Genomic DNA, 25,454 nt, shown 5'->3' with positions numbered 1-25,454 from the left:
ACATGTAAATGCTCTGGAGGCAGCTTGCCCACAGGTTATCAAACTATTTGCAGACGGAGGAATTTTTTTTTCCCTTTACACCAGCTTTCTCTGACATAGCTCAGGAACCGGCTGTAGCTCCTCCCGGCATTACGCCGGTGTGCGAGTGCCCGTTTCTGAGTTGCACAGAGGGTGTCTCCCACCCTTGGGTGTTTGTGCAGACACTGCTGCTCCGCCCAGCGGTTTCAGGGAGGGAAAAAGCCCAGGAAATGCGGATACCATCCCCTGGCGCAGACCACAGCAGGTTCCGTGGTTCGTTTTTAACCCTGTGTGCTTGTAACACCTGCTCGGGAGCAGCTGAGGTCTGGCTACCATGGTTGATATCAAACATCAATTGGCTTCTCATCTGTAGTTTTGCCAGATAATAATCAGATGGATTTTAAAATCAAAATCCATCTGTGACAGAGTATGTTTGTAACTGTGTACTACATAATACATATTACTTAACATGTAATATTATATATAGGATACTTCATATATTATATATAAAATATTATAATATATAGTATTATATATAATATACAAACACCTGATATGTACTACAGAATGAAGAAGTTACTGACTCTCTGCACCTGGGTGTTGGCAGGTAGCCACCGCTGGCTGCCGGCGTTGCCCACGGCCTTGGTCGACAGGGATGAGCAGGGAGCTGGAGCGGAGGCTCACCCTTGGCAGCTGGGGCATTGGTGCCATGGGTGTGAGGMGCCAAAGGGCACCCAGTGCATCCACATTTGAAAGTTTTCTTTATGGGCATACTTAAAATACAGGTAAACCTGGTTATAGAGCAGTTCAGTCCTGAGCAGTTCGCAGTGTGTTTCCACCTCCTGAGGGATTTACATTTCTTGCTGTATCTCTGTTTATCTGTTTCCATTTCATCTCCYGCTCTGTTTCTCCATTCGTACCCGGTATGTTTTCAACCCCCTCAGCCTCGGCTGAGTAGTGTGAGGCTGTTGTAGCCACGCAGCCCTTGTTCTAACCGTTCTCGTTTTCCTCCACATTGCTCTTGTCCCGTGGCGCCTCCCACTCGCAGCAGCTCATGAAGTAGGTACGTGACCCGAGATTCCTGATCACTCCCTTCCCCTYGGCAGGGGTCTTGGGAACTCACGGGTGGCGCAAGAGGAGTGGGACACAGTGACCTCACGTTACCGCTTCTGTTATGTTTGCTTTCTGCCTTTCCTCCACCACCATCCCTCCTGCAGAGTAACGCGCAAGGGTGAGCTTGGTGCCTGGAAAGCGGAGCTGGGCTCAGCGCACCAAGCCCAGGCGTCAGCAGTGCAGCACTTCCCCAGGGCTCTGGCATGYCCCTGCCCTCCCAAATTCACTTGCCTGCACGTCTGGGAAAGCTGTGCATCTGATCGGGTCCATGTCTCTGCCAACCATGAACGCYTGAAGCCCTCCCCCATGGGGCAAGCGCTCAGGGCACTGTGCCATAAATGTAGAGTTTCTCCCCATCTGTTATGTTTTCGCCTGCTCCTTTCATGCCATACAGTTATTTCCTGTCCACGCATGCCTCTAATTCCTCCCCCTTCTGGCCCTCACTGTATCCTCTGCCAAATTCGACTGTCCTCCTCCGTCTTACTCYCTGGCATGACACAGCTTTCAGCCTCGATAGCAATGTGTTTCTCCTACTGTTCCTTCACACTGTTCCTGTCCTGTGGCACTTCCCACCTAAAGTCTGTGAGGAAAATATGTGATCTGACTCCTGAATTCCTGGCTTTCAGAGTAACCTCTGGGTTGTGCGGGAATTACTAAGACGGTAAAAAGAAAACAGGAGTTAAAAATAGGCATATAAATGCTGAATACAGCTTGCCACTCTTTTTGTTTGCTTTGTTCTTTTCCTTCATGTTCTGTCTCAACATTCAACCTTCTGGTGATGCTCTGTGGTAACCATTGCATGGAGAAAAAAACAGTATGAAACTGTTGGGAAATGTAAACCTCTTAAAAGGGTAAAGATTGAAAAGTCTCCATTCTGAGACTTGTTGTATCGCGTTGGGAAGCCTATCCTGGGCTTCCACATGGGTTGGGCCAGGCCCCTAGACAACCTGCAGATGTGCTAGTATATATGTCCRCTGCTGCAGTCAGGGACAGAATTTGACCTCATTTATCTGGGGAATATTCTTACAATATCCTCTCCACATGCCCCTTTTTCAGATTAAACTCTGTTGCATGAAGCAATTGGTGATAATTCTTATACTTTAGCTTTGCAAATGATTAAAGATTTTTTCTTTTTTTTTTCTTGTTCATGCAGTAGACTTTCTAGGGCATTGTCTTGTCATAGTAAGYGTGGCCGTATGCCAGCAAAAAGATGCTGGCCTCAGTAGATAAATCCATTTTAAGTCTACGCAAGCATCAGYGTTGAGAAACAGCATGCTCTTCCTTGTCTAATACAGGACTGCACTAATGTGTGTTTGAGACAAATGTCATCTGATACAGTAACTAAAGTCAACTTAAAGTTTTAATATCTCAATCAGACTATTTATGTCTTTCCACTTGTGCTCTCATTTTCAATAATACTTCTCACATCATTATTAATTTTATGTCTATATAAGGTATTCTCAGGCATTCGGTTTTGAGAGCGAATGGCTGTTCTGAGTAAATGTTTCTAATACTTTTGTCTTCCTTTGCATTTTGCTGTGTGACTCTTCCCACCTGGTAAAGCTCACAAGGAAGGTATGTGACATGACTGGCGAATTCCTCTACTTCTGTCCGAGGCGGTAATGCATGCAGGAATCCCGAAGGTGGTGAAGAGACAGGGATACAAAAATATCCTCTGTATGCTTACTGACAGCTGCTTCACTCGCCTCTTCTTTTGACAGTGTTGGATACCCCTGTGGGATAGCCAATATGATGAGTAATAAGCACTAATCACTGTTAAAAAAAAAAGGGGGGGGGGTTACATCAGTTCTTCTCTATGGTGCCACTGGTGCTACCACCAGATGGTCTCCCCAGTGGTGGCATGTGTTGCCCRGACCCTGGAGCACAAGTTGGGCATTGCTGATATTTTCTCTGGTGCTCCCATTTCTATACCCAAACTATCTGTGTGGATACCAGGTGGTAAGGGGATAGTGTTCCCAAATGCATTTCCGGTCAGGCGCACACCTGGGGCTGGGCTTGAARCTCCTGTGTCTGAGCCATGTCTCTCAGGTCATGCACACCACCTCCTCCTGCCCCTGGATCGCTGTATAGGAATGAAATTCACTTTTGCAAAAATGTATACTGAGATGGAAAGACTTCTTTTATCTGACATCATGAGTAACGAGCACRCCACTGTCATATCTAGTTTTCTGTTGGACTAAGCACTAGGTTAAATATCATTGTTTTGGTTGATTGCAGCATATCTACAGAAAATGGCAGTTCAGAGAAAAGAAACATTTGCACACTTTTTCCAAAATAATGGTATTTTCCAGGGTTAATGTGCATTATGCAAAAATGGGCACAGCAGAGTTGCATTTTCACTTTTATAACRGGCATCAAAGGCAAGAGCTGGCAGAACAGTCTGTACAATTAGCAAAATAGGAGGTGATGTTTACCCAAACACCTCAATCCAAACCCACTGTTAAACTACCCTTCTGGCCTTCTATCAGCACATGGGGCTCAGCTTTGGACACCCACTCTGTCCTGCAAATTGGCAAGCACTGAGGTGGCCAGATTTACCTTCCCCTGCCAGTGTGCAGCCCTATGCACTGGWGGTGAAATCCGGGCACTAAAGAAATCAATGCTAGCTTCTCCACGCACATTGATTTCTGAAGGAGCTAGGATTTCTATGCACATGAATAAGAACTGGTTGTCTATACTCTTTTCACTCATTCAGACCTGTGGGTAGAGGGCTTTAAATACAAGTAAATCTTTTTGTCAGCCAAGGGCCACCAACAGTATTTGTTATGGACATATATGCTATTCATCCATGGCCTTTATCTCCCAGTACTGTCTCCTCCATCTGCTCAGTTTTCCAGTTCACATCTATACATGCCCTCTATTTTTCTTTTAATCTTATTAATGGTTTTTATCCCCTTAACCCCTCCATCCTGGCTAAAAAAAAAAAGTGTAAGTTTTTTTTAAATCATTCTCTGTTTCTTGCTCTAATTCTCTTACCTTTCTTTGCATCTCCTTCCCTGCTACTTCCCTCTTAAAGAAGTCCATGAACCAGGTATGTGACTTCTGAATTCCTCTGCATCAATCTGAAGGGTTATTGTGTGCTGCAAATTTAACTGCGCGAAGCAGTGGACAGTTTCACAATTGGGCTATGTTCTGAATTGGGACAAAATGGAAACTTTTCATCAAAAAATCCCCTTATTTTATAGCTATTGAAAATTATTTTTTATTTATCAAACATTTTGATCCAACATTTTCATTTTTTAATCTTTCCTCTAGGGAGGAGTTCAGACTTTTGAAATGGTTACATTTAGTGTGAAAATTCTTTTTGAAATGCTTCTGCATTATTGGCTTTTTTGATAATACGGGRCATATACCTTGTAATGTAAGAATGCAAATTTGGAATGAAACATTGTCCCACAGCAAAAAGTGAAAAGATTTTGTTCTAGAAATGTTAATATCTATTCAACCTTTTGCAATTGTGAAAAAGTTTCCTTTTTTTTAACCAAAATGCTAGCTAAATTTACATGATTTTTGAAACATTGAAATTTAATTGGAACTGTGGTTTCTGATGGAAAATGATATACCAGTAACTCTAATATTATACTCAGGAATTCGAAGTGGTGGAAGAAAACAAGATAAAAATACAGATATTAATGATAAATTGTAACTTATAGCTTCCTTACATCTTCCATCAATAATACTTTCCTCTGCCTGTGATGCATAATAATGAGGATAAGAGCTAACTATTGCATGAAAAACGTAGCAACATTTTGTTAAACAGATCTTTCAATGTATAAACTGTAATAGTAGCCACTGAGCAAACTCAGAGCTGCACTCCATGGTTAAAGTTAGTGAGATGAGGGCTGTTTGATTGATTTTGTATGACTTAACACTTCAACATCCATCTGCATGCTCTTCCTCATTTCCTTCCTAATCTCACAGCTTCTCACTTCACACCCATCTATCCCTATTTTAACCATATTCTTTCTTCTCTATTACCTRTTTATACGTTACTTTGCACAGATTAACGGTCCTTGCCACTGTCCCCTGTCCCAGCTGCTTTCCTGCCTCTGGGCCTTCTCCTGCTAGTATCTCGTGACCCACCCATGTGCCTTCTAAAGCTCTGTGTGATTATCTCAAGTTTTGACATACATGAGTTCAAAATTTGGCCCAAACAACAGCATATTAAATCAATCTGATTAACAGTAAGGCCGTWCTTACAGCCTCCCTGTGTTTTCTTTCCCCTCATAGCTGTCTGTCTAACACAAAGCGTAACAAAAATAAGATGTAAATATAACAAACTTAGAAGAAAACTTTAATGTTGAAGAGAGTCTCTCCTGTCACTTCCTATCCCTGTGTGATTAATTAGTTTCTTTCTTTAAATTAACATTGTTGTCTTTCTAGTCCTCTAACATATTTTAAGTCATAACCTTGGCCAGCACAAGTTCAGAGTTGTTGCCATTCTTTTTCTTGCTCTAATTCCTTTGGTTTTGTTTATGGGCATTWCTACTTACCAGTGTGCAAGTCTGTGATTTCTAAATTCCTCTATCTTCATCTGAAACCTCTGTGTGCATAGGAATTTGAAGATGTTGAAGAAAAACAGTCATGAGAAATCAATCTATTCTTAGAACTCTGAATTTTATTCTCTCTGTAGTAAATAGCTGTAATTCTTGTTTGCAACTGAAGCATCACCTTCTAGAAAGCTTAGAAGAAACAAAAACCATCTTAGTGCTTCTGAAAACTTCAGGACTTTAGAAGAGAAACACAAATTGCTTCATTCTAGTAAAGCCTCGCAAAGCTGAGCCTTTTCTATTTCTTTGCAACAGACAGGCCCTATGCTGGCCTGAATATTTTAAATTCTGCTGAGCTAAACCCCAAATTTGCCAGTGGTGGATCTTAGATGTTGGAACTTCAGATGCAAACATACAGATACATCCAAAATGTATTTGCTTGCAGCAAATATCATTTTCTCAAGCATGCTCTGATAGCTAAAGGCTATCACATATAATGGAGATAGGTTACATTACACACCTGTAATACTCGCTTCCTAGGTATGGCTCCTTTTAAATTTAAGGCTCACCAGTGTCCCTGCAATTGCCCAGAGTTGATCAATTTGCATGATTTAACCTGTTGCAATCCATCAACATTCMAATTCCTTTATCCTCTACTTCTATGGCATTCCCTCCCTGTGTACTTCATCTCCCACTGTCCCTTTTCACCAGTATTAACGCCCTATAACTTAGTATGCAAATGATACTCCTTCAACCTAGGCTTACCAAAGTTTGAGGTGTTTCCTTCCTGAATAACTTGTTTCTAATTCTTTTATCTTCCTTTCCTATCCTTTTCCCCTGACACCTCCTACTAAATGAAGCTCCCCCTCCAGGTATGTGATTTAACTTCTAAACTCCCCAGTGTGTCTGCCTACAGGTACAGCTTGCATAGGAATTAAAGGTGACAGGAGATAACAACAGATCTGTTAATAATGGCTTGTAACTTGCATGCCTTTATTTTTTAATTCCATTACTACTTTATTTTTCTCAGTAAAGTGTAATGAGGAGGAAACTTACCTGTTGCATACAGATGTTGAATACTAGGGAATATGTGTAATGTTGTAAAAGAGTAGATCAACAGAAGGTGTTTTTGTGGAATGAGTCAAATTCTACCCTGTGACATGAGAATGAATGTTTCTTCCTATAGCGAAAACTTCATTTCAAATTTTGAGGCAGAATTTGACCCATTGAATATACACAGGGAATATAAATACTGAGAGATTTTGCATTGCTTTTATGCTTGCTTAGAAAAATGCTCAATGGTGTGTGTACAGTTGAAAAGCAAAATCTGCCCCTCAAATCCATATTGCTGAGCAATTCTTGCTTTGTCAAAAAATGCAGAAATGTAATGCAGATCAGCACAGACTTACAATCAGTACTTTCTTCCTATAAAATAATGCCTTGTAAATCAAGACTGCAAATGTATGTGAAGAACAGTGGTAGATTATAGAGCTATACTTCCAAATTGTATTCAAAGAAGAACATGATGCGAGCTATGCATCTACAAAAGGAAAACCAAGAGCTTTCTGAAGTTAGCTTAATGATGAGGATGCAATACAGCAAGCATTTCAGAAGGTTTCCGAACCGTATTGTGTTTAGTTTGAATGAATGAAGCGCTACTGCTGCAAATGACAGGTCCAGTGGTTCTTAGAGTGCTTTGAAAGTGCTGATTACGTTCATGTGCATATTTAAAATCAAGGTAAATCTTGGTACATTGTGCTGGCAACCTGTGCTTTATGTGTATAATGCTCATCTTTTTTTTTTTTTTTTTTTTTTTTTCTCACTGTTATAAATCTGCCTGTTTCACCTGCCAGAATTCCTTTCTCACCCTGTGACTTCTGTTTATATGCTATTTCAAATGTAATTAAATTATTTTACGGCAGATTTACTTCTTAACTTTGCTCCCCTAGCCCCTTTTTATCTCTACGTCTCCCCTTTGGCTCCAAAGCCCTTATGGAGTGTGAAAATAACAGGTTTCTCGTTCTCATTCTCTTATTCTCCATCGCACCTTGTTCCATGACACTTCACACCTGATGAAGTTCATGAGCCAGGTATGTGACATGACTTCTGATTTCCTCTGTGTAGTTGCCCTGTGAGCGTGTGTGCGTGTGTCTGTGTGTGAACAGGAGTCCTGGATTGGTAGAAGAGAACAAAACAAGAGAAACGAATATTAACCACAAATGATCACTTGCAGCCCTTTTCTCCTTTAATCTCCTTGCTTACTACTTCTTTAACCTTACAGCATCTTTAACTCTCAACAGCCTCTCCAGATACCTTTCCTCCTTGCCTTAATTCACTAATTCCTTTATTTTTTTCCCCCTTCATGCATTCCCTGATCTCTTCCTCAGGCTTCCAAGCATTTTAAATATTTGTTCTGTTTTTTTCTATTTCCTGTCTTTCCATCACTACTTGCACCACGCACCTGCAGAGGAAGCCCCTGAAGAAGGTATGTGACGCATCTACAGACTCCCCACCCTTTTTCTCTTTCAGTGCCGGGAAAACAGTGTTAAAAACATTGACCTTGCTCAAGATCAGGAGTAGAGGGAGCGTGGGAGGGAAAGGGCCTCTGAGTGGCTCTGGCTGGGCTAAACATGGAGAAAAGGACYGTATATTAAAACATGAAAGGCATCGCAGATCCTGCAGCTCTGCTTGCAGCTCTAAACCTCACTGCAGTGGCCTCAGGCTTTTTGTCGCTTGAAGCTTGCAGGTCAACCTGTCCCTTAGGGTTCCACATTGTGGAACCCGCCTGAGTAACAACCCCAGCTGCTGAGCAGTGCTCAGCAGTCATTCTGTGGTGCACCCTAGAGACCGCTGCCAGAGAGGGCTAATGCGAATTGTTGTTGTGGAAAGAGAGAAGTGAGCAACAGACAGGCAGAGAAGTGAGAGTAGATGAGTGCATAATAAGAAACCTTAAGAAATCCTCCAGCAGAGAAAAGTAAACTAAAAGAATAAAATCCACTTAGTGATACAAAATAGATCACATTTTTCCCTTGATTTCTAACTGATAGCTGAAGTACTTGAATATTTTGTTCCCATACACATGAAATTGTGCAGTTGGATTTGGCAGGCACCTGTGGAAGGAAGCTTTGGTTTTTCTAATATTATTATGACCCTGCAATTTATTCTGAAACTGGCCATCAGGAGAAAAGAGGGAGCAGGATTGCTTTGGAAATAGAAGACAGAATATTTTTCTTCTGCATAAAGAATGCATGGCATAATGCTATTGTCCACTGAGTGTGATGTTCTCCCTTTTTATCTGAGCAGAGCTATCATTGCATGGCAGGGATTAAACAAATATCTAAGCAGCAGTGTGATGTGTTTTCCTTATCTTTGTTCATCCTGTTGTGTGCAGCATTGCTAACTTTCTTCTCAGCAAAATAAGACTATGCCAACATGATATAGGACCTGAGAAGCCTTCAGGGAATCCAGACTGCTTGTGAGAAAGCTCCTCTTTAAGCTGACTTTTTACTGTATGGTGCTCCAAGCTGTTCTCCATAGTATTTYATAGAAGGCTGAATACGTAAACAAATCCTGCACCAGGAAATTTGGTCCATATCCAGGTTGCTTTGTTTCATACCTCAGACAGTTATTTTAAAAGAAGCACTCAGTCATTCTAATAGCCAAGAAGTATCCCATCACAGGGCCCTGCTGATATTTAAGATTTTAAAACTCTCATGGTCTCTATGCAATATAAAAGTAGATTTTCTTCAGATTCTTAATAGAATGGGAAGAAAACTGCAAACAAAAAGATCAGTGCCATCAAAAGAAGGGTACACAAGCCCACCAATTGAATAGTCACCCGAAAAAGAAAGGAAGGAAATTGAATTTATTGGTAGAAATGTGCACAGATGCAGCAATTTTTATGTGAAGCAAGTTGGAACACACAATCTGCAATGTATTGGAAACGCGAAGAAAGTCCTCTGTCCTATCCGGCCCCAGCAGCATGTCATGAATCTCAATTAAACCAGTAAGCACATGCACTTTGGAAACTCACAACAGATACTAGGGGTACCAGGACACTTTTATTATTCTACAGATAATTATAGAAGTGCACTCAAAAAAAATTTAAATTTAATTCACTCATATACATTTTGCAAACAGAAAGAACAGTTTCAATATATCAAAAAAAAGATATGATGTTACTCTTTTTGTTCAYGTCTTCATCTTGGATTTCCATACAGAATGAAAAACATAAATTTCAAGGGCAAGAAATCTTAAAGATACAGTCAAAGGGCACTTGTGCTTTTTGAGGTTTTCCCTGGTGTTTTGCTCTGGGGGCAAAGTCTCAAACAGTGAGGTCAAACACTGCTTTAGGTGCCGAACTTTAAATGAGTCTTTTTGCATATCTTAGCCAGAAATAAGGTCTAAATTTCCTGGAGGCAGACTTGGTGAAGCCAATGAATGAGGCGGTGAAGTCGTAACAACAGGACGCTTGCCTTGTCTTCTTGTTTCATCCAGATGCTTTATGAACAGGGAAAGCGGGCTGCCTTCCAAGGGCTGTGTGTTGCTTTTGCTTATGTCAGAGCAAAGCTAGAGCAAGACCAGTGCCTGAAGGCAGAAGAGTGACTGAGGCGAACAAGACCTCTCATAAACTGATGTTATCTTTTGTATCATCTGGATTATTTTTGTGTGCCTCTCCCCATCCCAAATCCCCTTTGAATGCTTTAACATCCTTTGTGCCTTTTGCCGCTGGGCAATATTTTTGCAAGTATGCATGCTGTGCTCTATAGATGAGGCTCCTAAAGAAGAAGAGATTGCATGCAGAGAAGGTATGGACTGTCCCTTAGGCCCTTTTGCTGTTGCTCTGCTGCACTTTTCGCCCTTCAGTCTGTGAAAGCACAGTTTCTGTGGGGAGATGTTGAGTTTCCACACTGCTGCTCAGATACAAGAAGTCCAGTCATTGGTRGGCTTGAACAGCAGTCTGACTGCATCTGTTGCTTTGCTCTTAGTTCCTTGTGAACAAGGCTGAAGCTTTCATAACAGATATTCAGGAAAGTCTTTAGGAGGATGAAAAAAGCTTTTTCAGGTTCTTGCAAGACCTATTATTTAGCTTCTTATAGGATGACTTTAATGACCAGTGCTTCAATACCAAGTGGAAAATGAAAGCGTCTCTCAGAGACAAAAATGATCATTTGGTTTGTTTTATATCTTGGTATAACTTTCCTGGGAAATGTGGGAATGTACATTTTAGGGCACACCTTTACCTAGTACAAGCCTGTAGACCTGTGATGTGGCTTTATGGAATGACTCCAGTTTGCACTGGTTCATGATCTGGCATTTTCTTTGTATCAGCATAAGACTTTTAAGTCCATTCATTCCTGACTAGAAATTAGCAAGCGGCAAATGTCCTCCTTCATATTTTCTCTCTGCTCCCATAAGGAGTCAGACATCGTCTTCTCTGTGTTCTGTTCTCGGTTGTTCTCCAGAGTCAGAGATTCCCAGCATAGTGGGGAGGGAGCTGGGACAGTTGTTYTTAGGACAGTGCTGCTTGTGGATTGACTAATGTGCTTCTTTCCTCTTGCTTTTATCCTTCAACTTACAGCTGATGAAGAAGGCGAATACTATGATGGTAGCTCGGTGTTGTTTTAAGGCAACAAAGTCATCTTTCTAACATCTCACTCTTTTTTTCGTATTTGTTTTTGTTCCTCACTTGATTGGAAACTCAGGAACTGGGCCAAAAAATCTCCGCCACAAAGAATCATTCACTGTGCATATTCAGTCTCTCTTGGGGTTCATGGTTGTATCAAGAGGCATATGTTCCCTCTCGATGATAGAGGATGGTGACAACCAAGCTCTAGAAGCTTGTGCTGGATTTGTCTTTTAGCTAGAATCTGTTGTATCATGTCTCTCAGCAAACCTTGCCAATCCAAAAAAAACCCCMGGAAAGTATCTGCACAGAGCCCTGCATAGACATGCCTGCCTCACCCAACCTATAAGGTCAGGGTTTCCAGACCTGAATCTACAAATATTTAGACTTCCACTTAAAATTGTGCTAAACATAGAGCATGTGAATAAATTCATTCAAATTGATGAGGCAAGCCATGGGTTTAAAGTATGTTCTTGATACTTGATTAAATGGGCGCTTGAGCATGTGGGTGGAGACAAAATTCATGTGAAAAAAATGCATCTAGAAGTGTTTTAAGGTCAGTTTTGCTCTTGTGTGTGGGCAGATAACTTAGCCCTCCCTGAGCCTATTTCAAAACCAGTTTAATTATAGAAAGAGTGTTTCTGACTTTAAAGGCCTTTGAGGTAGCTCAGTTGCGTTCTGATGTCCGAGACTCCAGGAACACCTGGACAGCTGTTTCTGATGACAGAGCTCATCACCATTTGCAACTACTTGGCTTTTTCTATGTTGTCTTGTTTTTGKTTTTTTGTGTGTGTGTGTTTCCCCCTCACCTCTGATTTAATTTGCTTGCTCACTTTTCAGGCTTCTTCTTATTTTAGGAGAATCCTCTGAGGACTTTTCTGGGCCCCTTACATCAATTTTCACTTCAGAATGGGATTCCCTCCCCTCTCCTTTTTTTTTTCTTCTTTCTTTCCTTTCAATAGCATATTGATTTTCAAGGCCACACTGAGAGATAGAGATAGTGCTTCCTGAGAAGCGGAAGCAAGAAGGTTGCTTAGGAATTTCTGAATCAAGGAAAAGCAGTTTAGAAGGACTCCCCCAAAAGGGGGAGCACTGTCTGAGTATCTCACATATGAAACAGGAGAAAGTGAGGTTGTATTGATGGTAGGGTGTATTCTTCAGCTAATCCTTTTGAAAATCAGAAACTCAGAGACTGTATCTCTAATAACCATGCCAGTGAACTTGGATTTCCAATAGTTCTTGCCTTCTTTTGGCAGGGTTGTATGCGGGGATTTTGCCACAGACCCATGCTTCATGGGCAGAATGAGCAGAGTATCAGTCAAAATCCACAATAGGAACAGGAATTTGCTATTACAATTCTTGCATGTCAACAGATTTTGGCCCAGTTCCTTGTCTCAGTGCCTTGAAAGAAGGGGCAACGTAAAAATAAATCATAGCCCTGGGCTGCTTTTGCAGTGCATGCAGTGTGGACCATGCTGGGTCATGCACTGCAAAGCGCAAGTTTATTCCTGTTTATTTCTTAATAAAGGCTCATGTTTCTTTTTTCCACTTTTCTGGTTTTCTAGAGGTAACTGAAAATATCCTAACTACAATTTCTTATTTCAGGAGCAACTAACCTTTGACAAATATTTTTTGACAATTGTTTGTTGGTTTATTTATTTTTAAAGTGCTGATTTGATGGTGACTGAAATCAGATTCACCCAGTCATTGACAAACAGCTGTCAACCCTGGCAATTGGTTTCAACAAACAAAATCGCTCGTTTCCTGTCTATTTTTTCTCTCTCCCTCTGAAGTAACAAGTCTCTTTCTCTGAAGTTACAAATCTTACTAACTGACTTTAAATTAAACAGGAATATTTCTGATAATTATCTGGGTATGTCATGAGGAAAGAGAATCCTGTGTGAATAACATCCCTCATAGACTGGTTAATCTGATTATTTTTCCTCCCTCCAGACAAAAAGTAGTTTAACAAATGTGTTAAGAAGCTCACTGGCTATTTGTAAAGCAAAATATTAAAAAAAACCCAGAGAAATACAAGAGTGCATCTTTTAGCTAATGCTGTTTTTTCTCGAGGAGTGATTTGTGGTTTCCTTTATAAAAGTGTTCAAAAAACACTTTTCTAATTACATGGTATTTATTTTATTAGTATTGCTCAAGCATCCAGAGGCCTCAACTGATGTATGTTCTGGTAGGCTGTGTTCTTGTAGTAARTGAGAAAAATCTTTACCTTAAAGGTTTTCATATTGAAATTGATATGGGAAGGTGTGAGATTCTGGAATAGCTGATTCCTGACCTCTTTAATGCATTTCTCACATCTCAGAATAGTTGATTCCTGACTTTTTATGTATTTGTCACATCTCTTCTTAATTTTTCCAATCATCCATTTAGATTCCTTTCCTCCATTTCTGATTATGCAATGTTCTTGCAACTAATGCCTCATCTAAATATTTTCCAGAATCATTTTTTTGCTATTTTTATTTTACAGCATCTCATTTTATTTCATTCCACTTGCTATTCCCAATTTCCTCCACCAGTCCCAAAATAGCTAGATGCAAATGAGTTCTGAAAAAAAAAAAAAAAGACTTTATATATCATGATATGAATAGCAGGATTCTTGGACCAACCCCTGAGGAAAASTGAATTCCTACATTCAATAGGCTGTGAGCTTTTTACCTCAATGCCTTGCACCAAGTGAGCATGGAGAGAGTTTTGTGCAGCAGAATCCAGCAGCATCCCTGAAAGTTCAAACGTAGCGTGTGGTTATGAAAGTCAACCTTGGTGCCTGTGAGACTAGGCCAGAATAAACACGTAGCTTTAATTCACTTCTATTTGTGAGGAAAGCAGTGCTGAACTTACTGGGATTACACTGGAGTTAATAACTAAAGTTTAAAAAGCATAGCAGGGAGAAGAATTGATCACAAGCACAAATGTTAAGTAAGTAGCTCATAAGACAAAACATTTCCTGAAAGCCACTGAAAGGTCACTAGTTGCAAGAGGACACTTCTGGCTGCCAGAGCACCCAGAGTTAACAGTCTCTGTGATGGTTTAGCCTTCCTATCTGGGCACCATTCCTCTCCTGGAGACACAGGGATCGTTCCCATTCGCGCTCATGGGAATTTTGCATGTACCTCAGTGGGAGAGGGAGCTTGCTTAGAGAGGATGGGCTTCTCTAAGCTGGGTTTGGGGGCACATTGCTGTGCAGGGGAGGAAGCATCACACCACAACAACCAGCTGTCTCAGGGATGCATGCCCTAAGCTATCTAGAGCTGTGTGTGGGAGGAAAACAGCCAGGAGAAAACAAATCAAATATTTCCTTCCTGGCCCCTCTATGAGGCATATGAACAAAATTGTCTAATCCTAGTTATTGTTGACACCAGTCTGAATTCAGATTAACTCCAGTGACTTCAGTAAAAGAAGTGCTGACTGAAAGAGACAATTTTTTCCCCCAAGCTCAGCTGTCCTTCTCAGAGCTTTGCTCTTGATGGTTTGAGGAAAATAATTTATAATGTGAATGAGACTTGCCTTCCAGATGCTACGTTTGGGACTTCTATACAATCTCTTGATTCTTTTCTGTCAAATTCTGTTTCAAGTATTAAAAACAGATTCACTCCTAGCAAAAGGGATGTGTGAATGTGTGTGCTTCTTTTGGAAATGTTCAAGATTTAACCAGTTCCTCTTGGATGTTTCCCCCAAGACTGAATTGCCCTTCAGGCTTTTTTTTTTTTTTTTTTTTTTTTTTTTTTTTTTTTTTTTTTTAACTGTAGGAGCTTATATGATCTCTGTTCTAACTGCTCTCCCTCTTTTTCCCTTTTTTTCTTCCTGTTTCGTTCCATGTTTCCAAATACAGAGGAGAAGCCCAGGATAAAGTAAGTATGAGGGGTGGGTAGCTTTCAAAACCCCCAGGATAGTTGTTCTGATCTAGGAGAAATCTGTATGTTGTCTGTTAGGAAAATGGCCAGTAGAAGCCTCTGGGTAACCCTCTCTTCTCCTTCCTTCATGCTAGATCCAGCTGTTCCTGCATGCTTCCTGCTAGAGACTACCTTAGCAGTAGTTACCAACCAGGGTTTAAGACCAGTTCTTCATCACTCCTTTGTCTTTCTTACAGCTAGAGTTGGTGGAGTCATGAATTCTCCAGGACACAGCAGTCCCACAACTTTATGTGCAGATGAGCGACTTGACAGTAAATCTTTAGTGAGAGTCCATGACAGGAAAACAACCTGTCCAGCCAGAGTTGCTGGCAGTAGGAAGGATGGCAAATGTTGGATTGGGCTGGCTTGAGCTTAACTAAGGTTTCCTGTGCACCTTCTGACTCTGTTGATCCATGCATTTCCATGTGTGAGGGAATGACCATAGACTTTGGGAATAAAAAACCTTTTTAGCAGCAACTGCTTGCCCCTGACCTTCCATGAAGAACAGTGGTGTCTAGTGCAGTTCCCTGTAGGTCGGTCCAGGACATGATCTTTAAAAAAATCCTTTTTCTTTAAGATGATTTTTTTTTTGACTCTCTGCAGACTAACTGCTCCTAAAATACCGGAGGGTGAGAAAGTAGATTTTGATGTAAGTATTTCTGAGCCTATCTGTGTTTGTCTGTCTGTACCTCAGCCACATGCACATACAAACCTACAGAATTCCTCCTGTACAGATATTGCTGTGGATAAAGTCAAAGAAAAAGGATGGATGCTTTGCTGCCTGTTTTCAGTCACAGGCTCCCTGAACTCTGCTCCCTGAAACTCTCTGGATGTATTCTTTATTAATGTGACTAAGCTGAAATCTTTATTCATGCACTTTTTTTTTGTCTTGAATCTTTGAAGCCAATATATGAAGAAAGATGAAAGTAAGCATGTTAGGAGCCCTCAGATCTCTCTCTCTGCAAACTGCTCATTTTCCTGCTCTCATTCTCTATTGAATATTCCTCAGTTATCCCAGGGCAAGCTGGCTTATATTGTTTCCTGTTACTTCTATATACTTCCCCAGTTGTACTGCATTTCTGTAGTTCTAGGATGTTCCTCTGGCTCAAGAGTAATGAAATATGATTAGGGATGATTGGAATGGCTCAGAAAAGGGCTTCTCCAGTGCCAGAGGCTGGATATTATGCCTGTGAAGAGCTTGTGTCCTCCAGAAGCCAGGAACTGGCTGCACAACMGACTAGCATTTTGAAAAGTTGAGTTGTTCCACRGGGAACAAAARTAACAAAGCTTGGTTTTCTGTGGARTTGTACGYGGTTTTCTCTCACTCTYTTCCACGCAGTATTTTAYGCCTCATACCTCCCTCCTATTTATGCAACAGTATCTTTTTCTCCTCCTCTGAWACCCCACATCTGGCAGGCAAAAGCACCTACATTTGTTGGTTTGTCAACTAACTGCTATCTCTGAGCATRGAGAAGAGGCTGAGTTTTTTCCTCAGTGAGAAGCACTGATTAAGATCTCTCTGCTCTAGCTGCACTCTGACTTTCATGAAAAAGTAGTATCAGCAGAATCTTTATTCCTCTCAAAAATGTTGCTGTAATTAGTTTGAAAGTTACTGGGAGAGGGAGGACAGACAAACATATAGGCAGTGTGATTGCATGAGCCTTCCTTCTTAGAAAGCCAGGCTTAAAAATGCAGCCTAGCTAGATAGTGACAAGCAGGAAAGGTAGCTTTTAARAAAGTTAGCCTACACTGATATGTCACTGAGAAACACTACCTAAAATGACAACACATTGTTAACAATAAACAGGGATCCATATACTTTCCTAGGAAGTGGACAGAAAAATAAAGCAGCCCTGGTGTTTAAAAAGCACATGCTTAGTGAAGTTGCCTGTGCTCTAAAGTCCGTATAAATGTCTGCTTCTGCCCAAAAATACAAGAACATTTTCTAGGGTACATTTATATCTCAACCCTTGAGTAAAACTTGTGTACATGCAAAGACATGGCAGCTAAGAAAAGTCAGGGATAAAATGTGATGCAAGGAAATGAGMTGTGTATTCTGTTTACTTCTTGGCTCCTGGCTGTCACCTAGACAAGTGTTTGAATGTTGCTGACCTTGCATTTAAGCTAGATGGAGAAGCTTATGTTGATTTCTGTGCGTATCTGTGGACACATAGTGCTTTCGTTTCTGTGCGTGTAGGCAGAGTGCTGGGAGTCTCCAGGGCATGTATGTAGAGAAGTATGGGCTTSCTTAATGTATTTGCTTGTTCTTCCAGGACATCCAAAAGAAGAGGCAGAACAAAGACTTGATTGAACTGCAGGCCTTGATTGACAGCCACTTTGAAGCCAGGAGGAAGGAAGAGGAAGAGCTCGTTGCCCTGAAGGAGAGAATTGTGAGTCTTTGTAGAGCCATTTCTCTGGGCTAGGTTAAGAGATTTGGTGTAGGTGAGAAGTTGAATCCATTAGTCCTCAGTCAGAGTTTGGCAGCAAGATGTGTTGCCACAAACAGAAACAACTGTTCCTGTTACCTCCAAGTGGGTTCTTTCCATGTCAGTCCTCTCTCTCCGCCTCTGGCATTTTACACCTGGAAATTCACAGGAGGCATTTTGATTGCCTGTGAGCCCTGTTCTTCATGCCCTGACAAGGGAATAGATAGCTCACTGTCTGCAAACCAAACCTCTTGGTGGTGATGGTGGCATGGGATACTACAGGTAGATAAGGTCACATTGATGACTCTGTAACTCTGCCATTGCTTTTTGCAGGAGAAGCGCAGAGCTGAAAGAGCAGAGCAACAGCGAATCCGGGCTGAGAAGGAGAAGGAACGCCAAGCAAGGCTTGCAGTAAGTGTCTTTGCATCTCTCTCTCTTCATCTCAGCACCTAATGAGAGGAGTTCTCCAGACATCTCTGCCTGCCTCAGACAGCCCGGATAAGAAACAGCTGCCCTCTTAAAGCAAGGGCAAGACACGGGGAGCCRTCAGTTCTCATCGTACTTATCCTGTCACATTTTCTGCCATGACACTAGCTGCTGCAAAAGTTGTGAGTCTCCCCTAGAGTAACTTGCTTCTGTGTGTCAYACTCCATAGGAAGAAAAGGCACGGAGAGAGGAAGAAGATGCCAAGAGAAAAGCTGAGGATGATCTCAAAAAGAAGAAGGCTCTGTCCTCCATGGGTGCCACGTATAGCAGCTATCTGGCTAAGGTAAAAAGCATGGATCAGTGGAAGAAATATGGAAGCATTAAACCGTGGAGTTGACTGGCAACAGTCTTCATTACAAGATGAGAACAAAGCTTGACTTTCCTCCTTCTGGTTCCTTAGCAAATTGTCTTGGTTGCTCTGTCCCTGAACTCATTTCATTCACCCAAATTTATGCTGCCTGGCATTAACTGATGTTCTGAAAATAGGCTGACCAGAAGAGAGGGAAAAAGCAGACAGCTAGAGAGATGAAGAAGAAGGTCCTGGCAGAGAGGCGCAAGCCCTTGAACATCGACCACCTTAATGAAGACAAGCTGAGGTAACACGCTTATCCTCGCTTACCACAGGTACAGGGCAGYGATTCCAAATTTGAATGTAACTCACTGAAACTTGTTCTTATCGTTCTGGGGCCTTCTCTAGTGAAAGAATTCGGGAGGGGACAGAGCCTTCCTCAAATTTCATCAAAGGACAATGTTAAATTTTGCTCTACGTTTATTTGGAGAAAAGAGGACATGCAGTATTGCTGAAATGGTTTGGTAGCCACCTAGCTATGCTCCTGGTGTAGACCCATAAGCCTTCTCCATGAGCAGGGATGAGTCACCTATCAGACTAGCTACAAACTTTAAATGCAGCTCTAAGATCAACTTCAGACTAAAACTCTTTTGGCATTTATATTATAATAGCATTCCTAGAGGTGAGTTAGAATTACTAAAATATGAGCACGGATTTCTGCTGGGTTTCTGCTTGGAACTGAGTGCTCTGTTACAGAGCAGTCTTTAAATTATAGTCTGGACTCCACATGTTGGCATTTACATACAATTGAAAAATGAGGTTGGCTCACCTCAGTCCTAAGAAAGATGAGATGCACAATGGCAGCTATTCTGCTTATCTGCACGGCCTTCAGAGTCCTCCTTCCTTCTCATCTAATTCCCCTGGACTCTTGTCTCTCATTAAGAGTTAGGAGAAAAATTAAACCTGTAGAAAATATGTTACTGCCTGACATATGCAAGCATGCAAGGCTAAAAAGTTCTCAGGTAAGAAGGTGAGACATTGAAAATAGTTGAGTAGATTTCAAATGAGTAAGGGTTTTGCAGGAAGATGTATGAGCTGCATTACAGAAACTATAAAAAGCCTCATCACCAGTAATCTGAAAACCAAAGGAAATACATGATTTGATGTCTTTCTCCTGTCTCTCTTTCCCCATAAACACTCAGGGACAAGGCTAAGGAACTGTGGGACTGGTTATACCAGCTGGAGAATGAGAAGTATGACTTCACAGAGCAGATTAAAAGAAAAAAATATGAGGTGAGTTGAGAAGCCCTTTTGGTCATGGTACTGGGTCCAAAACATAATCAATGATATTCCTCTTTAAAAAAAAGGGAAAAAAAGCTATGCAGCAGCATCATTTGCTTTTCCAATGCCCCTTTGTAACATTTAGCCAGGAAGGCACCTGGATCTGCAGTTTCCCTCATACGCCAACTTCTGCTGACCAGATTTCACATTTTAGGCTGAAATTGAATAGACYAGTGTGAAGGATTTCAGAGCCCCACAGAAAATGGAGCACTCACATCCACACTTGTTCATTCTTGTTGATATACAGGTAACTCTAGCCTGAAAAATCATACAGATTCTCAATTCACTCATCTCCATTGCAAAATAATATTTTTAATCCTGTCCATGATTCTGCGATTCTTCGACGTCACACCTGAAGTGTGTGAAACAAAAGAATAGCAAGTTCTATTCTTGTCCCAGATTCCCCRGGGACTGAACTCTTTGGAGTTGCTGAAACCTGTCTCCAGACAGGAGCACCTGACTGAAGCGTCATATGGTAACAGACAGTTGATGTTTCTTTTACAAATGGTCACAGGTCTGTACTCACCTATATCAAGTTTCAGTGGCTGAGAAATCCTATTGGAGATCCTTCTGTCTTGCTCTCCCTTTAATCCCCAATTACACAGACACACACTGACAGAGAACAAGCAACATCAACATAACTGTCTCAATCTCTCTTAGATTTTAACACTACGTTGCAGGCTGCAGGAGCTATCCAAGTAGTAAGTACAATGAGTTTGCCTGTGCAACAGCAGCAGCAACGGCTACCAAATGCATGAGTCTGCCGCATAGTCAGAGACCTTGGGCCAGACAGCAAGTTGGCTCTTGGCTCCAAGTGCAGAGAGAAAAGAGAAAACTGAATTTTGTGTGTCTCCCTTCACTTCCTTTTTCTCTCACCTTCCATTCTTCTAAAGAGATGARGTGGTAATTTAGGAATGGGGTTGGGGGGTCCAACAGTGATGCAGCTAAAGAACTGAGCCTGCAATCCATGCAGACCATCTCTGAAGATAATTCTCTATGCAGCTTCTGATACTATGTGGGAGATCACTCAGATGTACCAGAGACACATGCAGATGCAGAAGGATTCATATGTAGTATCTTGGAATTCATAGGAAAGAATGGAATGGGTTTTGGAAAGATTCTCCAGCTTGTGTGGCCGCGTGCTTATTCAGATCCAAAGCATGGGAGAGGGCCAGCTAAGGATAGGTCAACTAGGTGTGGARTAACAGTAATTAAAGCCATGGGAAGAGAAAGAATATACAATGATAATGAGGCCTCTACATAGAGAGAGTGATGGATAGCTGATGAAGAAAAGCAATGGAAGTACAACAATGTGCAAAGTAGAAGGCACAGCTGAGAGATGAAAAGAAGACACGCGGAAAAAAAAGGGGAAGATGACAGTCAAAAAAAACCAACAAAATGAGGAGAAAGGTAAGTGGCAAATAGCAAAGGGTATGAGGAGGATGCGAGTAAGAATGCAAGCGAGAGACAAATGAAGGAACTGGGACACACAGGAGTGGAGCTGTTATTTAGCTCTAGTGTCTGTTGCTCTTTGGTGCTTTTTTTGGAGAGTGAATATCATAGTCACTGCTACAAGTTACCAGTGAAGGTAAGTCTTAAGTCCTTGAGTAAAACTGAAGACAGAGCTAGTTCTCATCTACATTTAGGAAAAATACTTGGTTGCAATAAATGTTTTAAACCAATATTGCAGATTTAAAAACTTCTACAAGTAAGTACACAAGCAGCTGATCTGCTGATCWTTCCTTCTTTGTGTTGTCCTGTTCCCTCTGATGTTTCAGTCTTGTATTTTGTTTCTGTTTGCCATGGAAAGACATGAACCAGGAAATACCAGTTGTTGGGCTACCCTGAATGTATGTTTTTTTTATTGTTTTCTTTTTCTTATTTCACATGTGGAGAATGTCAAGTGCCACTTTAAGTAGTCAAATGTTGGGTCATCAGTTCTTGGACCTGCAGAGCCAATGAAGAACTTTGAATTACACCAAAAATAGAAACAAAGCATAAGTCTTGGCACATGCATTTTCCACCCAAGGAAAACCAGGCAGAATGAAGACTGGGTTACAAACAAAAACTAGAAGAGGAAAAAGAGGGCGTTCTCTCACACTCTGGTACATTTRGGCATTCCCATTACCTAAGAGGGAAGAGTCCCAGGATTTCACTATTGAATTCTGGGTTACAAGCTAAGACTGAGATGCTAAGCTAGGCCATGAGGTGCTTGTGCCATGAGAGCTAGATGTTTGCTTTCCCACGCATCAGGTTGAAGTCTGTAGTTTACCCATGGCTACACAAAGGTATGTTCCATCTTGTAGGACAAAATCTCTGGTGGCTTACAATCAGCAGCAAAATTTTGGAAAGTATTTGGAGCCTCCACTTCAATCTTTTCTTATGTGATTGCTGCAGTTGCTCCTGTCTGTTTTCTTCTTCAGCCCTGTTAAAAATCTTCCTCTTTTATGGGAAGGTGGTAGCTGCTGCATTCTCTTCACCTCCTGCTCTACCAGCCAACAAAAGGTGCTTTGACAGAATATGTGACCCATCTTCCATTCTCAAGGTCCCCATTGAGTCCATGGAAGGTCTTTAAGCCTAGGAAATTCATAATGTGCCAGTAGTAGAAGAAGAGWCAGAAGATAAGGCTAACATGCAGGGGGATGAGGCTGTCCAGAAAGCTTTCCTGCTGGCTAGGGGGTGATACTCACTCCAGTTCACTCACCTGYAGTTTGACATGCCAGTTCACAATAGCTTAATTTGTACAGGAACTCTTTTAATAAAGATTATATAGTTCTTTCTCTTGAAATGTGAAATTGGCTTGCAGATTTCCTATCAAGTAGCAACAGTTCTCTTCCTCAAGYGATGGTGAGCTTTTATTTCAAAGGAAGTGTTAATCCCTATCATAGGCACCTGCTTCCAGCACTCAAACAGGTAAACTCCCCTTCCTGTGAAGGGGAACTTCAGGYTGTTCAGCAGATACCTTTAAAAACCCTGGTCATGTATATTGTTTGCAGATTGTCACCCTCAGGAACCGGATTGATCAGGCTCAAAAGCAGTAAGTACCCATATCCCCTTCCTAGGTTTTSGTTGGGGAATATGATCTCAGTGTTTGAAGTTGTCACTTCAGCCTCAACACCAACATTTTCTTGTTGCAATGGAAGGAGGCTGGARATGAAAGGGTAACTCTTATCCAGCCCTGTGTTGAGAAAATGATGGGGAAACTGAAGTGACTCTAGTAGCTAATATTAAAAAAAGTTGTGTTTTTTCACACAGTGTCAGTAAAATTTCCATCTGCTTGTTGCTGGAGTTTTCAAACACCTAACTGAGGTGCTTTGAATACACAACGGAATACAACCCTTGTTTATGAAGGATAAACAAGTGGTTGCTAAAATTATAAGGAATGGTGTGTAACAAGACTAACATCATGGGATTACTATTGTGAGTTCTTTTCATTTGTCCTCTCTCTCCCACCTTCYTTCCACACATGACTTATATTTAAATAGATTTTTGATGCTTATGTCTTTATTCTACGTGTTTACAGTGAGCTTGTTGAGAGAACCAGGGCTAGACAATGCCTGAGGGCTAGTGCATGCAGAAAAGTGACGGAGAGAGGAGCTGTGGCGAAGTGAAAGAGGGGAAGTTCTCCAATGTTAGGATCTGATCTTCACTGTGTTTCTGTATCTTCTCAGCATGCTCAGAACGGAGTGGTCGTCTTTAGATCATACAAGTGACCAAACACTGCCTTCCCACCTCCCCAGTGGGAATGGGAATACAATACTGTGGAATCAGTCGTGTGTAGGTGCTAAACACAAGGCTTGACCTTCCCATAGTATTTTCTTTACAGAGCTGTCGGCTCAAAAACCTCAACAGAATGTGCAGCTGTAGAAGGATGCCATGGTTTATCTGAGTGTTGCTGCCCTTTCTAGGGGCACAACCCACAGCAGGTTGTACTATGATTGCACGTTTGCTTCCTCAAAAGACATGATACTCTTGTTAGTGCAATAGTATATTGTTTGGAAAGGTTGGACTGGGAACTCCAGAGCTCTTAAGGCTTTTGCACAGTTGTATTTCTCCCCAAAACAGACTGTCACATTCCAATGCAATATCTGTTAATAYGTTACAAAAAGATCAACTGATCTTTTCACTTTAGATTTCATTAAATCTCCCTAAGCACACTCTAAAGGTTACGCATAACATCAAACATGACAAGCCTTTGTGGAAAGAAAAGGACTCCACCTTAGTCTGAGGAGCTGTATAGTTCCTATACCAAGTTTTGAACCAGTGGGAATGCTGGCAAAAGGGACAGTGGAATGAATTTAAGGCAGGAACTGCTCTGTCTCTCATGTAAAGGGTCAATTTTTGGAATAGATCAAGTCTAACTTGGTCAAAAGGTAAAGTATCCATTATGCGTGTGTCTGTGTCACTGTGTTATGTCCTTCCATAAATACAGCTAGTGTTCTTGAACCAATCCACCTGGTAGCACCACAAAAATCTCCCAAAATATTGTCTTCTCATTCTTTTCTCTCTCTAGAGGAACCACTGGTTTGAAGGGGGCTTCCTTGTTGATGGCAAGGCCCCACCACAATGTGTTGCCTCCCAAACTCATGCTCTGCAGTGTCAGAGAGCCCAGTTCACATGTGCTTTGGTTCAAGAAGTAGCCTCATCATCATCTGCATGAGATGGGAGGGTCTGGTGATGTSTGGTGCTCCAAAAGCCTGGACACTGCCTGTGGGAGCTGGTGCAAAATCTAACCTGACTAACTTCTTGCCTGGAGCCTCTCTGAATCCAGGCATGCCTGTTTTTCAGTCAGAAGGTAAGTGTCGTGCATGCAGGATTGCCATTTGGTGTGCAAGAAGATACTAGAGAGTTTGTCTGAGTGCTTTGTGTGGGGAATGCAGCTGGACTGCTCCCATGCATCCTCCCTTAGCAAGACCAGGATGCATGTACGAGAAGAAGCCTTTAAAGGTTACTTGCACCATTCTAAAGACTTGCTCTCATGATGTAAGGAAGAAGTCACAGTACCCCTCACGATGTAAGGAAGAAGTCACACTACTTTTGCTATAGCAAAGCAATTTTCTTATTAGTCCTTAGTTGTATTTAAATTATTGCTCAAGCTCTTTTGTCTCCACTACCAGATGACTAGATCATCTGAGATACTTGACTAGAGCTCTCCGATAATGAGGAAATTTTCTGTGGAAACAGATCTACAACCTACATTCCAGATAAAAACAGTCTTGAATTCTGGGAATGTAAAATCTGTGACTGGATAGGTCTGTCACTGTTAGTGCTGAGTTCACTGGGATTTCCAGTCTGATAATGCAGGAATCTGGAAATGTCCACCTCTTTTAGGCATGCACACTCTGGCCTTTCACTAAGGGCCTGAGATGGAATCTGATTCCACAATATCAGCCTATTTTCCCCATGATGCACTCTGTGCCCAATGTGTGAGAGGTAAAAGCAGCTCACTGCTGACCTGAAAGCACAATGCTCAAGAGCCCCACCGCTTCCATCATGCTGACATGCTTTTCTTTCCTTTTGTATTGTAGCAGCAAGAAGGCAGGAGCCAAGGGCAAAGTTGGCGGGCGCTGGAAGTAAAGAATCAGGCAAGATGGCCTATAGTGGCATGCCTGAACCCTGCTGGTCTCCTCTTTCTTCCTTCACAAATCACTTGTGTTCCCATGCCTCAGCAATAACAAAAATTGTAACATCAGCCTGGGCTGCCTATTGCTGCTGCTTTTCTTCCCCCCTCCTCCT

At 41.6% G+C, this 25,454-nt stretch overlaps 1 protein-coding gene across 1 annotated transcript; it reads left to right on the top strand.

The window, feature by feature from the left end:
- Positions 1 to 2,615: 2,615 nt before the first annotated feature.
- Positions 2,616 to 25,448, top strand: TNNT3 (troponin T3, fast skeletal type). The gene is made up of 12 exons (XM_085302188.1): positions 2,616 to 2,628; positions 2,695 to 2,706; positions 7,721 to 7,732; positions 15,116 to 15,134; positions 15,780 to 15,825; positions 17,450 to 17,566; positions 17,936 to 18,013; positions 18,258 to 18,371; positions 18,575 to 18,684; positions 19,580 to 19,670; positions 22,715 to 22,755; positions 25,247 to 25,448. The coding sequence occupies exons 1-12, from the start codon at positions 2,616 to 2,618 to the stop codon at positions 25,293 to 25,295; spliced, it is 702 nt and encodes a 233-aa protein (XP_085158314.1). The 3' UTR covers positions 25,296 to 25,448.
- The last annotated feature ends 6 nt before the right edge of the window (positions 25,449 to 25,454 follow it).

The sequence above is a fragment of the Rhea americana genome, unplaced genomic scaffold (assembly GCF_003343005.1).
Source record: "Rhea americana isolate MKP2758 unplaced genomic scaffold, rheAme1 scaffold_187, whole genome shotgun sequence".
In the NCBI taxonomy this organism is placed as follows: Eukaryota; Metazoa; Chordata; class Aves; order Rheiformes; family Rheidae; genus Rhea; species Rhea americana.
Note: the sequence above shows the minus strand (reverse complement) of the source record. Positions and strands in the feature narration are given on the sequence as shown.

What these genes read in the sequence shown, in the direction of transcription:
- TNNT3 (XM_085302188.1), top strand. An exon ending in GTGAGAAAGTAGATTTTGAT is followed by an intron (nt 15,826 to 17,449) that starts GTAAGTATTTCT and finishes TTGTTCTTCCAG; the next exon opens with GACATCCAAAAGAAGAGGCA. An exon ending in ATTGATCAGGCTCAAAAGCA is followed by an intron (nt 22,756 to 25,246) that starts GTAAGTACCCAT and finishes TTTGTATTGTAG; the next exon opens with CAGCAAGAAGGCAGGAGCCA.